Consider the following 15,277-nt stretch of genomic DNA (forward strand, 5'->3'; position numbering starts at 1 on the left):
AGGGTGTTGTATACAGGGTGATGAACCAAAGCTATATTTTTTTAGATGGAACATCTAATATATTTTTACATAATTAGATTCCACGCAAAAAATAATGTAACATTATAAAACTATTATGGATTTATCTTTTTTCGTTTCGGAATTATTCAACTATTCATTATAAAAAAGAGCAACATTTTAGAAATCACTGCGAAGTCGCTTATGAATATTTTCCGATAAATATGCAACAGAAAAACTTAGAATACCTTGTAGTTTTAGCAAATAAGAGACTTTTAGTTAAAGCATGCAGATAATATACAGGGTGTGCCAAAACGTAAAAAGTTGAATAAGTAATTTTTTTTTCAAATGGAACACCATGAATTTTTTTGTATGTATCGATAGCATTTTTGATAAGCTTTCTAATGATATAGGGTTTGCATAGCAAATTGAAAATATTTTTTAAGATTTTTCAAAAAAAAAAATTTTATCACAAGAAAATTTGTTAGACTAGAATTTGATCCATCAAATTAATTTTTTGAAATGTATTAATGTGACTAGTTACATTAGTCTAATTCTTACATCATACATAAATAAATTTCACTCATCAAGAATTATTAATAAAATAAATAAAAAAAGAATTTTTTACTTTTTTGACCTTTTTAAGAAATTTACCATGCAAACCGCATATTATTAGAAAGCTTATTGATTTTTCAAGAATTGTTTCTTTATAACGAACAGAGATTGACTCATAATAGTTTATATAAAGTTACATTATTTGTTTACGTAGAATCTAATTTTGCAAAAATATATAGGGTGTTTTAGAAAAATATAACTTTGGTTCACCATCCTATATAAAACACCCTGTGTATATTAAATAATATTTTTGTTTGTGGATCTATCGGATAATAAAAACGGCATCGCAATATTTCAAATAGCAAAAAAGTTATAGACCGATTACCCACCACTGAGTCAAACTGTATTTTCTGTTATAATTTTTTTGACCATTAACCTTGTCTACAATCAGAAAAATTTCAGTTTATATATTTTTATTTAGTTTTTTAGTTCTTTTTGTATTTCATAATTTAGCCCACGCTCCTGCAGCTCCCACAAAATGAATAATAATAAAAAGATTTTTTCTGGTATTTTTTTAAATAGCATATTGTGTCCCAAAAAAGATACGAATGGGTATAATATTTCTCATTGTTTTCAAAGCAAAATAATAAAATTTGCCTTAAGATACAAGTACTGACAAAAATGATGGATGATGAATCTGGTGATCTAAATATTATTGCAAATAAAATTATATCCTGGCTATTTTTGTTCATTGCCAATAAAATAGTCCAATCTACTAAACTAGAAGTTTATGTATCTGCGTACGACACATTTGCGTATAAAGATAAGGCAATTATGGTTTTTTATTGCCATGATGCAAGATGAACTCAACTGAGTCACATTTTAACCAAAGATAATTATCAGAGCAGTGGTGAAGCTCTGTTCGTACTGTTAACTATGGCTGTCCCCAGTGTTGTTTTAATAGAGTAAACAAACGGAATACATTTACTATTTTGCGGTGAGTTAACTTCAAAAATGTTTTTTTTTTAATTCAAGAAAGTTTGGTGACCTAAATCTTCTAGTCTTTAACTAGCTTTTTATTTTATTTTATCAGACAATTGTTCAACCTTAGAGGTCAACGTTTCAGATACCAAACTATAATAGTTCATTCTTCTTCTTCTAGGTGTTATGCTGACCATCGGCCGATCAAACTACATGCGTTTTAACCACCCGGCGGAAGCAAAAATAATGAAATCAGTTCTCCCCAACCCTCGCATCTCCATGGCTTCGATCACTTTCGAACCCGACAATTCTTTTCAGTCTAAATACAACAAAAAACCACCAGCAGTGCCTCGAAAAAACTCGAAAGAATCCCTCATTGAATCGGGTGTCGAAGAACCGGTGCCTTCCAGTATTATGACCAAAGTGTCAAAATTCGAGTATTTAGCCCAACAAAATTTCAAAAAAAGCATATCACCGAAAGTGTTCTCTTCAAATCTCGTAACTGTAAATACGCCGGCGAAAGACGTCCTCGGAAAATCGCCACCTGATCTGCAAAACTTCAGCAAGAATTTACCACAAAATGCCTTAAACTACTCCGAACTGAATTACAACGAAAAACAACAAATTAAAACATCGGAGCGGTTTGGCAAAAAGTCGCCGCAGTACGTTAACGTGACGGTGAGCGAGAAGAAAAACATTAATAATAAAGTGATCATTTACGAAAATGGATGTATTCCGAAAAACCCAAACCTCGAATGCAACGAACTGAATAATAAAAGCTCAAGCCACAAAAATATTAACATGAATCGAGCGCTCACACCATCGCCCAACTATAACAGGAATCCTTCGCCACATTTGAGGAGCACAACGCCGAATAATTGTAAGAACGAAACCGAAATTACAGAAAACTGCAACGACGCTGAACTGAAAAGGACACAGGTATTTAATCTTTTACCATCGTAAATTGAAAATTTATTACTGCGATTTTCTAAAAAAAAGTAAATAAAAGTAAATAATGTACAGACCGGATCTTAGGAAACTTCCCCCACCTAATTTTTAAGGTCTTTTGTTGAAATTCGAAATAATTTTTTTCTACTTTGATTTCACAAATTATTCACTGTGAAACCGAAAGTAGTTTCACAAAGAGATTTTTTGTGCAACTTCTTTTAGTAAATTTTTAGAAGTTGTATTGGCAATGCTGGGCTGGGTGGCATCAGTCATCACTCATCACTGTAATATAGTGTATAATCTATCAAAAGCGTCAAGTTGTTTATTAATAAAGCCCGAATAATTAACAAAATTAAGTGGAGTTAGTTTGAACAGATTTTGATAAATTAAACTAAATAAAATCAACAAAAATATAAAGTAGAAAAAATAGAATAGTAAACTCGTTTTTACACTCCTTCGTCGTGCTCCAAAACCATTCGTGTCACAATAGAACGTCTTATAAAATTCTTATGATAATATACTATTCTCTTATAGGTTGCTTATTTCATAGATACGAGTAGAGGTAGTACACCTTTATTCTACAAGTGGTTACTATGGTACATTATTTGATTTAGTTATTTTTTTAACTTACTATTAGAATAAAGTAGAATAAAGTGGTCATTTGTTTTTTTTATTCTATTTGGTGATTTTGTATTCATTCGGTGAAAAAATTTAACAAAAATTTCTCAGTATACGTATAAGAGAAAACGTTGTATTATACACGTAAAGAAAAGTTGGCATTATCTGCTCGTGATTCCTTCACATCACTCGCAGATAATAAACAACTTTGCTTTACTTGTATAATAAACTACTATGTTTTGTTAAAAATGTAAATGTTTGACACTTTTTTTATTTTTCCTTTAAACATCCTACAGTTGTGTTTAACCTTCGTAATTTAAAGTAGGAAATTTATTCAGGTTTTTATGAGTATTTAGTTTAAAAACGTTACATCATTTTTCAATCTCATAATTTCTTAGTGCTTCCATCACACAGCTTTTTAGTTTCTTAATTTTCTCATATTTTATATCCATTTCCTAATTTTATTAGTTTTTCGTTGTTTCACTATCTCATAATTTCACTTCTATAGTTTCTTAGTGTCCTTACATTGCAGTTGTATAGTTTTTTTTAAATTATCACTCTTTCAGTCACGTAGATCTACAGAATTTTAATTTTACTGTTTTTTTTACTTTTTTTGTATTCCAGTTTTTAAGTTGTTTAGCAGTTCAGTGTTTCTATTTTCCACTTCTATAGTTTTTTCAGTTTCTCAGTTCTTTGCTTGGTTATTCAGTATTTCAATCTTATTATTTTTCAGCATTATTTTAGTTAAGCCACTTAGAAAAATGATTTACTTTCTCACTATGAAATTTTAGTAAGCAGCATAACAAAATCAGAAACAGTAGGTCTATCACTTGCTGAATCTATTAATCTCGTGAATAAATTATAAATTTTTGTAAAAAGTACTTCATGAGTTGTGGAAAAATTAGTAACAAACATACAAAAAAACTGAATATAAAAATTTATTTTCAAAAATAATTAAATGAAAAACATTGGTAGTGAAGAGGTGCCTAATTCTAGTACTAATGTGTAGGTGTTTCCATACAGCGAGTTCATTTTCTAGGTTGAGATGAATTCTTACAAATAAAACGAACTAATTTTCCAGTAGAAAATTCAGAACAGTATTTAGCTTTTTGTGCAGTAGAGAATTTTAAGTTCTTTACAAAAAATTTCGTTTGTTTTTGAAATGACATTTATTGCAATAAAAATGATATTTTAATTTTTCTTATAATAGGAACTAATAAAAAATGTATTATAAATTCTCAAATTTTAATATTTAATTTCTGTTTTTTCACAACCTTTTTGACACTTTTCAATCTCTTAAAAATCCGGTCCCTAGAATAAGTGACATGTTAAAACGGTAACGGAGGGATTAAGAAACATTGTATGTAGTACGATATACAATACATTCTCTCTGTTTCAAAACTACGAAAATGCCAACGTTTTTTAATAAGATTTTTAAAAATGTTAAATAAATCTTAGTGATTAGAACTCTCATTGAAAATATAAGTTGAAATTCCCAATTGAAAAAGCTATACACTTTTTAAAGCCCATAAATAATTTATAATTAACTTTGAGAGAAAATGCGACGGTGGAATTTCCATAGTTTTGAAACAGAGAGTAAAATACCACTTAAGCCTATTAACTGTTTCAAAACAATAAAAACGCCATCGTCGCATTTTACCAAATTATTTTTAAATAAGGTTGATAAAAATGGAAAATAGATCTCTCATTGAAACTATACATTAGATTAGCTATTATTTTTTAAAGTGCTTGAATAATTTACAACAACTAATTTTGAGAGAAAATGCGATGTTGGCGTTTTTATAGTTTTGAAACAGCTATAGTTTATTTAACTCTCATAATTTACAAAAGCTGCGCTCACTCGTTTTGGCAAACAAAATGCTCGTTAAACAAAATAGGTCTTCTCTTAACTGTTTATCGCGGGAATTTCATTTAACCCTAGGACTCTATCTAACCTCGAGTAATACATGAGCCCTCGGGATAATGAATTATTTCCCACCTAGCTTTTAATATCTTTAAATTTGGCCAACAGGCGCAGCAAGAACGAATCAAGGAGCAAGAAATCGGGAAAGCGGAACAGGCAAGACTTGAAGAAATTCTAAATATGTGCGTTGAATACGAAAAGCAGGCACAATCGGAAAAAAATAAACTCACGCCGAATAGGTTTGTTGCACTTTTATTTTTGTGTGTAAGTAAGTACATAGTTAAATTTTTATCGCTAGAATAAAAACAAACGGTTCGCTGCCGCGTGATAAGCGTCAGTATGGACCCTTATCTCCTGTGTATACCACTCCTCCACCTTCGCCGAGAGACGTGGAAATTGTTCAGCATGAGAACAGGAGGAATAATTCTTCGTATGAGAATATTAGTATTAATAGGGATAATTCACTGGAACGAATTAATGCCAATTATGATAATGTTGAAATGAAGCAAGTTGATGACTTTAGGACTACGAAGTGTAACAGTCCGTATGAAAATATTGTTCCGGCGCATCAATCGCCAAGGACGAGGATTAAGACTATCGCTTCGTCGAACCGAGACGGGTAAGGAATTTGATTAAAAAATTATAAAACTATTCATTTAGAGGATAAAATTCTGTTTACTTTTTCTAATGATCAGATAAAGACAAAAGACAAAATTTAATAAGTTGGTCAATATTATACCTAGACCTTTGCACACAATTATAGTGTTTTTTGAAATCAAAATACCGTCGGCACTCTCTCTCTAGAGTAACGTTTCAAAAGAAAGAAACAACTGGAACGATTTTAAATATCTGTTTGTAGCAAATAAAGAAAAAAATCGAATGCTACTAACAGAGATAATATTAAATAAGCTACAGTTTATTAAAATAACGATTGCAATAATTTAAAAAAAATAATTAATTTAGTTTTCACGCTCATATTATGAAAATTGGGATAATTTAAAGCATCAAATTGATGCGTGATAGAAACTACAATTTTTTTCGTTTGAACAACTAGATGCATTTATTGAAACACCCTGTATGCATTTTCAACAAGAAATAACAGTCTGGTAGATGGGCATAAGGTATCTGTATTTAAATCATGGTGAAAAATATGGTGAATTAAATGCGTTGGTCAGCCTGTACTAACCCCCTTAAAACAGACCACTTCCTCTGCCATTTTTGGGTGTTTTTTAAGATGCCGAGTATGTAGGTCTAATATACTCGCTTGCAAATTGGTTAACTGACCATTGTTTATTTATGTCGAAATGTCAAAATTCCCTCAAAGACCATACTGTACAGTGGCGGATATGGAATTTCAGACATCTTTGACAATTCGTTGACATAAACGTTTGGAATACTCCATATTATCCGTTCACGATTGTTTTTTAAATTCTCAGCAGGCGTAGATATATTTTTGTTAGGTTGGCCTCAGGTCCTATCAGGTACTGTCTTTATGACGTTGTCTTGTCAAAAATTCGCTGTGTTGTCAGTTCTACTGCTTATTAATTTAAAATGTCGAAAATAATTTCTGTTGATAAGAAAGTGTGTATCAAAAGATGCTTTGAAGGATGCAAAAAAGACAGACCCGACTTTTTTACCTAATGATAATGAGTAGAATAACAATAAAAACATATTCAATTATTTATTTAAAAAACGGAGCAAACTGACAACAGTCCTTGGTTGTCATCAATTATAACCCAAAATAAATTTCTTATGGCAACTCACAGTACTGCCAAATAAAATGTCAGATTTTCATAGATAGTCCGAATTTAAAACAATCGTGAACGGTGTATACCATAACAATGGAATAACAGAAGTGACCAAAATTCCGTATTCGCCGCTGTAGCAACATTTTCGAAACATCTGTATCGAAAAAAATCAGGTTTTTGGTTGAGAGTCAGAAAAGTTCTAACAGGCTTTAGAAAACTTTATTCCAAAAACAAAACATGCAAGACTATTGTTGAGTTAAACATGAAAATGGAAATTTATTTATTCATTTTACGTTTCTAGTCTAATAATAATCATCAACTGATGGATGATAGTGGCTCACACCACTATACATGACAACACTTCGACAATTGTTTTAAAGTATAAAAAGAATATATACAGGATGGTCCCGATATAACTTGTCAAAAAAATATTCTGGGTCATTAGAACGATCCATGGGGGAATAAAAAGCCTGGAGATAAGGATAGTTCAAAAAGCTGATATTTTGCGCCATGCAACAAAGTTGTAAAAGGTGCTTGCATATGGCGGCCTATTCCATTGGCGTAGCATTAACTTTTTTCTAAGGGGCAACATAAATAAAAAAAATTGATTTTATTTATCTGTTGATAAATAAGATTGAAGATTAGTTGAAACTAACCTTAACAAAATTAAATTAAACACTAACACAAAAAACATCTAAACAAAAACCAGCAAAAATGCCAACAGAACGCTAGACGATGTAGTTCAATTAAAGATGCCACTGGTCAAGCGAGGCCACTAGTCATTCGTAAAAGATCGGCAATGTCCTTTGCGCGTAAAATTGCGCATGAGTCTAAAAAGCCATAAAAGGGATGTATTAAAAATTTTACATGACGAACATAGCTATCCTTCCCTCCAGAGTCTTTATTCCTCTATGGAAAGATCTAACAAGACCGAAAAAGCTTTTTTGTTACGTCAAAAATTGGACTAAATTAATCCCTGTCCACACACCTTCGACGCTACTGATTAACTCATAGTCAGGAATTAATTGTTTGTAAGAATGATATCATCTAAGTAACCATGCTTAAATCATTTGTGACCGATATTTGTGACAAATGTGACAAATAGAATGAAATTAATGGCATTTTCATTTATTTTTATTTGGAAAAAGAAAATAGTTATTAGAATTTTTTTGTTTATAAGTTCTACTTTGGCAGGATATATCGGGATCATCCTGTATTTATTTCTTGTTTTGATTAATTTACAACTACAAGGTGATTAAAAGTGTCAGACAAACTTTTCGTATGGTGATAAAAGACCATCAGTTAAGCACAAAAATGAAGTCAGATTTTTTTTAAGCAATTTTTTTATGTATTTGTTAATTTATTTTCCTTAGCAACGGTATCGAGTGTTGCTCTTTTGTTTCCTAGGACGTCGAATTTCATTTATTGTCGAGTTTATACATCATTTGACATTAATTGTTGATTTTTTTCAACAGGTATTTGTTTAATGTTGCAAGAGCTGTCGTTTCCGCTAACTAAAGTCAAAAAATTATGATCTGAAGCACCAAAAACGTAACTAAAAAATTGAACTTTGAAGAGCCATATCTCGTGAATAAAGGCTCAAACAATTTTTTGTCATAAGAACTTTTAATTCAGTTTGATGTCCTTTATTAGCACCCGAGAGATTGTACGGTACTTTTAAATCATCCTGTATATTCGCCTTTTTTCATTGGCAATTATTGATTAGTTGATTACACTTTCTCTTAGAAACAATCTTTATGTTGCTATTCTATCTTTATGTAATCTTTTTTTTTAACAAAATAGTCTATAATAAGTTGTATTACTTTAAGTACCCCAAATTAGCAAGATGGCATCCTTACCTAAAACTTCATGTCACATTTTTAATTCTAGAAATTTTCACAAAATTAAAATTAAATCATAAATAGTTCCCCAATTATTTAATGCATTTTTATTGAGCTAACTCGTTTCATTTTCTATTTATTTCCAAAAATAAACTAGTATTCCAGATATGCTACAATAATAATTACTCTACATAATTACACGTAATATTTTTTGTTGTTATTTATTTATGGTGTTCAGATTTATTAATCCTTAAATGACGGATTTTATTAATTTTGAAATTTCTAAACGGTTCACTTAACTTACATTTTTTGCAGCAAATCTAAGGACACTGCCGAAATAATCGAAAACAAATTCGCCATTCTCGAAGCCGAGCAATACCTCCTCCAGAATCTCACAATAAACGACGAAAAATCTCTCGAAACCGACAAAATTCTCGCTGGCCGAGAAAACACAAAATTCATATTTCCCCTCGAAGAAAAATCCTTCACCTCACTCCCTGCCAATTTAAACGCCACGCCATACAACAAAAAACCAAAACCAAACAACATAAACGACAAACAAAAAATCGAAAAAATCCGAAAAGAACGCAAAGAAATTCTCTCGCAAATCTCGTCCATCAAGCGCCACATCGCCGAAACGGAAATCCACGAAGAGGAACTGCAGCGCGACATTGAGCTCGAAAACGCCCTCATTTCCGGCGAACACAAAGCAAAATTGCTCGAACTGGACAAATTGGAACACCGCAAGAACAAACTCTTCAACTGTGCGCAAAAACTGGAAGAGAGTATGTCACACCGACAGACGAAACAAGACGAAGATCAGTTAAAATGCAAAGAAAAGCTCGAACTAGCGCAGGAAAATATGCTTCAAATCGAAGGCAAGTTGGCCAAGACGCCCAAAACCGACCCCAAGTACGAGAACGTCTTCGAGGAGTATTTGAAAGCTCAAGAGATTTTGGACAACGAGAAGAAAGCGTTCGAAGACTTGGAGTTCCACCATCTGGAGGAGGAAGCCGATTGGTTGGCCAGTCGGGAAGAGGTCCAACGGGAAATTCTGGATTTGTCCAAAAAGATTGACTCGGTTAAAGACCAAATCCAGGAATTGGAACAACAAAAGTACAACATCTCGAAGAACAACAACACTGAAGTGAAGATCATTCGCATGCGACGTGACGAATTCATGCGCAAGTTGGAGAAGTGTTCGTTCGTTTTGCGGCGAATTGACAACGATTTGTCCGTTTTCGCCCATCAGGAGTCCGACCAAGAGGAATCAACTGACAGCGACAGCGACAAATCGAAAGACCTGGACAAACATTTGTCCAATCTATCGTTGAATGTGATCCATGACCTGAGCTGTTCGGTCATCGTGAGCAACACCAAGACCTCAATTGACCACGTGTACAACATGTCGCAGTCATTTAACGAAAAATTGTTGCAAGAAAAATCGGTTTTGGAGACCGGGATTGGCACCAAATGTCCAAGTCAGGATGACATTGACCGGATCAGTAAAGTAACATCAAGTGCCCCTATTAGTATCAATGAGGAGCAAGGATCTCTGGGAAGAAAGACAATCGAATCGCTTAAAGATATCGAAAGGAAGAGACATCTTCATTTGTGCCAACAAGGTTAGTTGGTCGTGAGTGAAGATTTAGTGAAGAATTGTTTATAGGTTCGCAGGTTATCGAGCAGGAGAGACAAAGAGTGCTGGCTTTGAAACAGAGGGTGCAGCATGAAGTGAGGATCAAGTGGGCGCAGAGCAGGCAGGATTGTGTGGTTCCTGAGTCAGGAGAGAAGAGAAACAGGTAATATACAGCGTGGAATGTTTAACAAGAATAAAATTCATAACTTGTTTATAGGCGTTTTTTTTGCGCCTCATTTAGTGGGTATCGTTTTTGTGTATCTGCTGTCAAAAAGGCACAGCCACCTCACATTTTTTTTCAAATGTAACGGTATGTCAAGTGATACCTCGTGTGAAAGAGCACTTCGAAAGTAGTACAACGCATTTTTTTCTTAATTTTGTCAAGATTTTTGATAAAAAATTATTACCAGTGTGTAGTTTTTGACTGAAATAAAATTTATAACTTGGATATAAGCGATTTTTATAAAAAATCCTAAAACAGGTCGATTTTTGTTTGTTTGTTTGCGCATCATTTGGAGCATATGGTGTCTGTATGTTTGTCGGTTGTCAAAAATGCACAGCCACCTCAAATTTTTTTTTTCCAAAATGTAACGATATAACGAAGCTAAGTGACTCCTCATCTGAAAGAGCACTTCGAAAGCAGTACAACGCACTATTTGTTTTCGGAATATTTTCAAAGCCTCTTGCGCGATAAAAAATAAAACCAATTTTTACAAATTGAAATTAGGCAAATCACAGTGTGCTTTTTATTTTTCTATCATGTAGGCTTTAAAAATATTCCGAAAACAAAAAGTGCGTTATATTGCTTGATGCTTGCCAAGTGGCCTTTCACGTGAGGTGTCACTTGACATACTGTTACATTTGAAAAAAAAATTGAGTTGGCTGTGAATTTTTGACAACAGATAAACAACAGATACATTTTCGTAAGTTTTTACAAAGTTACGAATTTTATTCCAGTTAAAATTTTCACTCTGTATACGATTATACGTACAATAATTTATTACAAAGATGAAATGAATTTTCTGACTCCTGTGTGATTATTGATTACCAATCGATTATAGTGATTGTATGAATAAAAAAATCGCTTATTTGATAAGATTAGATTGTCGGCGAAAATGCGTTTTAGTTGTAACGCAAGTAATGTGTTTGGAATTAAGCTTTAAACGGTAAGGTGTTGTGTTTATTATTTTAGCTAAAATAATTTAGAACGTTGCAAATTGGTTTATTTAAGCTGGAATAGCCGTTTCCGTTTCAACAAAATATTTACTTTTTCGCAACCTAGTTCGTTCGTATAAGTGGTGTTTTTACAGGATCAGGATGTTTCAAATTTCGAGACCAATTTCTTAATTTATTAAAAACATTGAATGAAATTAGGACGTTTGTGTTTGTTTTCCGAAAAACTTTTTTATATTCGTAACGCTTGAGTAATCCAAAACTAGTGTTTTTTTTTCGTTGCAGGTGTATCATTTTTTTTTATTTAGTTTTCATAATCTAAATGTTAAAGTTAAATATACTGGGCACACCCTCCAAGAGGCGGCGGTGCGAATGCTCAAATTTGCGATTATAAAAAACAAAATCATACAAGTTATTTGAAGATATAAATTCAATGTAACTTTAACATTTTCAGTACCAAGTGTCACATTCATTAAGTTAAGTGAAAATATTGATCAATGTCAATTTTATTACTATCAAAAAACAAACATACAATTTTGTTATTTCGACAAAAATTCAGGAAGTAAGCTTGTAACAAAATCTTATTAATTCATTTTATTTGTTCACTTTTTCTTTTTAAGTACTTACGAAGTTTTTCCGAATTGTACAAGAAAACTGTGACCACAGATATGTTCATTGTCAAGTGCCTTCGAAAATTTTATTTAAATGAAGAATTGACTGTAAAAAACAGTTAAAAAACAGAATTTTAAAATAGTAGAAAACATGTATGTTTTGAACCAATTGTTTCGAATTTTTTTCTTGTTGCTACTAAACTTTGCGTTTTTCACTTTTTCATTATTGTTTTCTCTAGAACATTGTTATGATATGTAACATTTAATATTTAGGTATTATCATTTCGACAATAATGAAAAGATATATCGAAATGCGTAAAAAAATTATGGATTTTTTATAAACAAATCGCGATAACCGTTGAGTTTTTTTTAAAGAAAATTGGCTTGTTCGAGTATTTTGCCAAAATAAAACCATTTTAGGTTTAATAAGATGATCCTTATTTTATTTTAATTTTTTAGTTTTATTTTCTCAATTTGACCCATATTTTCAAAATGCTGTGGATAAGGTTGAAGTTAAAAAACCTATAAGAGAGAAAATTATAGAGATTTAAATTTCATTCGAAAAAGTTCTCAATATCATATTGTAGCAACGTTTCATTTGTACACTATTAAGTTTTTATTATGAGTATCCCAAACCGCAAAGACCCTTCAAGCTAATCACTCAAGCAAGCTTATTGTGTGATTTATTGCAGACAGGTGTAGTCTTTCAGACCAACCGATAGGTATCGTAAATATTTTCGGGTCACCCTTGTCAAAACTTATCATAAACACTATTGTCTGTTGTAAAACTTTATGGTGTAAAAATGAAACGTTGTTACAATATCTACACTGAACATAGCATACCACACGTAACACTATTAATTCTATATTCAGTTTTATAAAATTCATATCAGTGCATAACTAGAATTTTTAGATCTTCTGAATTATATGGTAAAGAGTTTATTTCGCCGAACATTACATGTAACACTTAACAATATTAATTGTACAATGTGTTCAAAATAGTTGTTCATCAAGTTGACTATGGAATTCAAATTCGATGTGCCGCTTCGTCCAAATGACTTTTGTTGTTTCTCTGTCAAATCTCTGTATTAGCTTTTTACTCTACTTTTTTGTATTTTTCAGCAAAGTTGTTTCAAGTGTAGGGTTTGCCTTGATTTGTGTTTTATATTTTCGTGATTATATTATTGTTGTGTATTCTTTCGTTTTTGAATTCGAAGCCCTTTTGCATTACTTTGACGGATCTGTCACACTGACGGCAGGCAATCATAATTTAAGCGGCACATTGCATAGGTGACTTGATGAACAATCATTTTTGAACACATTGTATTATCCTATGTTCAGTTTTAAAAAATCCAAGTTAATGCATTGCAAACTGTTCCATAGAAACGCCAATGTACATCCAAAAATTTTCAACCGTTTATTAGCTCTTTCAAAACTATATAAACGCCAACGTCGCATTTTTCCAAATTATTTTTTTAAATAAATTCCATGAAAATGTAAAATAGTTATTAATGGTTAGATCTCTCACTGAAACTATAAATCACATTAGTTGTTAATTTTTTGAAGTGCATAAATACAATGCGTTTTTAAATGATGCTCATCTAGTCGTCTGTGAACTTCCCATTTTAACGAAATTTTTAAAATTCATGAAGTGACAATTTGTGAATTTCACAACTAACAACTGACAGTTTTGACATTTATTGACAGAGAATTCAATTGAGCAGGGCGGCACAAATTTTTTTACATGTAAACCAATTTCAAAGTTAACTAGATGAGAATCATTTGAAAACATATTGTATAATTTATAACAACAAATTTTGAGAGAAAATATGACGTTGGCGTTTATATATTCGTAATTTTGAAACATCTAATAGGTTAAAAGATCTTCCTTCGCTTCGGCTCTAAAAATGAAAAATGAAATCCACGGACTTTTTTGTTAAAAATTTCATGCTCTAGAAAGTCGTTCTGTTTAATATCCTTCTCATATTTGTCATGAATATTTTAATCGTCAGGTTCTTAAGAATTTGATGCTCAATAGTCCCACCTTTTTTCCAATTATAAATTTAATTTAACAACTTGGAGTGCCGTCGTTTTCAGTCCACTGTCCTAAATTTTTGGTACATAAAGTCTGGTTTCTCGTCCTAGTTTAAACCCTTTAAACCCGGGTTCTTGTAACAGAATTATTTCTTTTATTTCCCCTACAGGTCATTGGCATAGGTCCTAGGTTTTAAAAATAATTATGAAGTACGCCTATTAAGCGTCCTTGTACGACATGTGACAAACTGGGTAAAATTAAACGGCACAATAACTGTAATCTGATTAGAGAACAAAATGCTGCAAAGATGCAAACATTAATGTTTATTTGATTCAATAATTTCTGTTACATTACTTATTTTTTACAGCACCTGCAATAAACTCCGCTGGCTAAAAAATCATATTTATAAACATTTATCATTGTTATTTCACAAACTTTACTTCAAAAACAATTGAAATACTTACTTAAACTGAAATGTACTTTTTCAGTTTTTTTTTTTGTTTCACTGACTTACGGTGTAAATAAAATGAAGTCTAAAAAAATTAAAATTTACATAATCGATATTTAAAAATTTTACGTTCAAAAATTCCAAAGATGTTCGTTCATTGGCCTAAAATTAAACCATTTTTTTTATTTAAAACACGTTGTTTGTAAAGACAATGCATCTAAAGCTATCTGTCACTAAATATTTATATTTGGTGAGTAACTTCCACATCAACCTCGGTTTAAAATAATGTAAATGACGGTAAATCGCTTTACAATTGTAAATTTTATGTTTTCGCACGTTACTTGTCGAATCTGATTTTCACCAGACTTCTTTATTTTTACTAATAATAAACAATTTTGGAAAATTTCCATGGCACTGCTCACGTAGATTTTAAAAGATTTTTGAAAATTCTTCTAATGTTTTGACTATTTGTATTTTTAGAACCTGCCTCAAATCGGCATTACACATCATTAAACTTATTGCAATAAAGATTTTAATTGCATGTACCGAGAGAGTGGTCGTCACTGTATTTTTTTATTTTCAGTGTTGAAATCGTAGGACGACAACCCGAAAGGCCCGTTTCAAAATCTCCTACGTCAAACGAACAGGTAATGTATAGCCTATTCTTTTAAAATTGTTTGGTTTATTTAAAAACGTAAGACGTTTGTAATTGAGTCATGTAATCGAAATTGATGTGTCTGCGGTCATTTCTAATTCCTC

The 15,277-nt window shown here is 31.7% G+C and overlaps 1 protein-coding gene across 4 annotated transcripts in view; it reads left to right on the forward strand.

The window, feature by feature from the left end:
* Window positions 1-15,277, forward strand: part of LOC660100 (uncharacterized protein) — a 41,871-nt gene that overhangs the window by 18,801 nt on the left and 7,793 nt on the right. For 3 of the 4 annotated variants that reach the window (XM_008193048.3, XM_966360.4, XM_015978278.1), the window contains 6 exons: window positions 1,715-2,472; window positions 5,132-5,262; window positions 5,322-5,642; window positions 8,928-10,237; window positions 10,282-10,414; window positions 15,102-15,165. In XM_008193048.3, coding sequence (XP_008191270.1) covers window positions 1,715-2,472; window positions 5,132-5,262; window positions 5,322-5,642; window positions 8,928-10,237; window positions 10,282-10,414; window positions 15,102-15,165 — 2,717 coding nt within the window. Of the gene's footprint in view, window positions 1-1,409; window positions 1,550-1,714; window positions 2,473-5,131; window positions 5,263-5,321; window positions 5,643-8,927; window positions 10,238-10,281; window positions 10,415-15,101; window positions 15,166-15,277 lie in introns of those variants that run through there. The other variant, XM_015978279.2, reaches the window with a different exon arrangement.

The sequence above is a fragment of the Tribolium castaneum genome, chromosome 1, assembly GCF_031307605.1.
Source record: "Tribolium castaneum strain GA2 chromosome 1, icTriCast1.1, whole genome shotgun sequence".
Classification (NCBI taxonomy): domain Eukaryota; kingdom Metazoa; phylum Arthropoda; class Insecta; order Coleoptera; family Tenebrionidae; genus Tribolium; species Tribolium castaneum.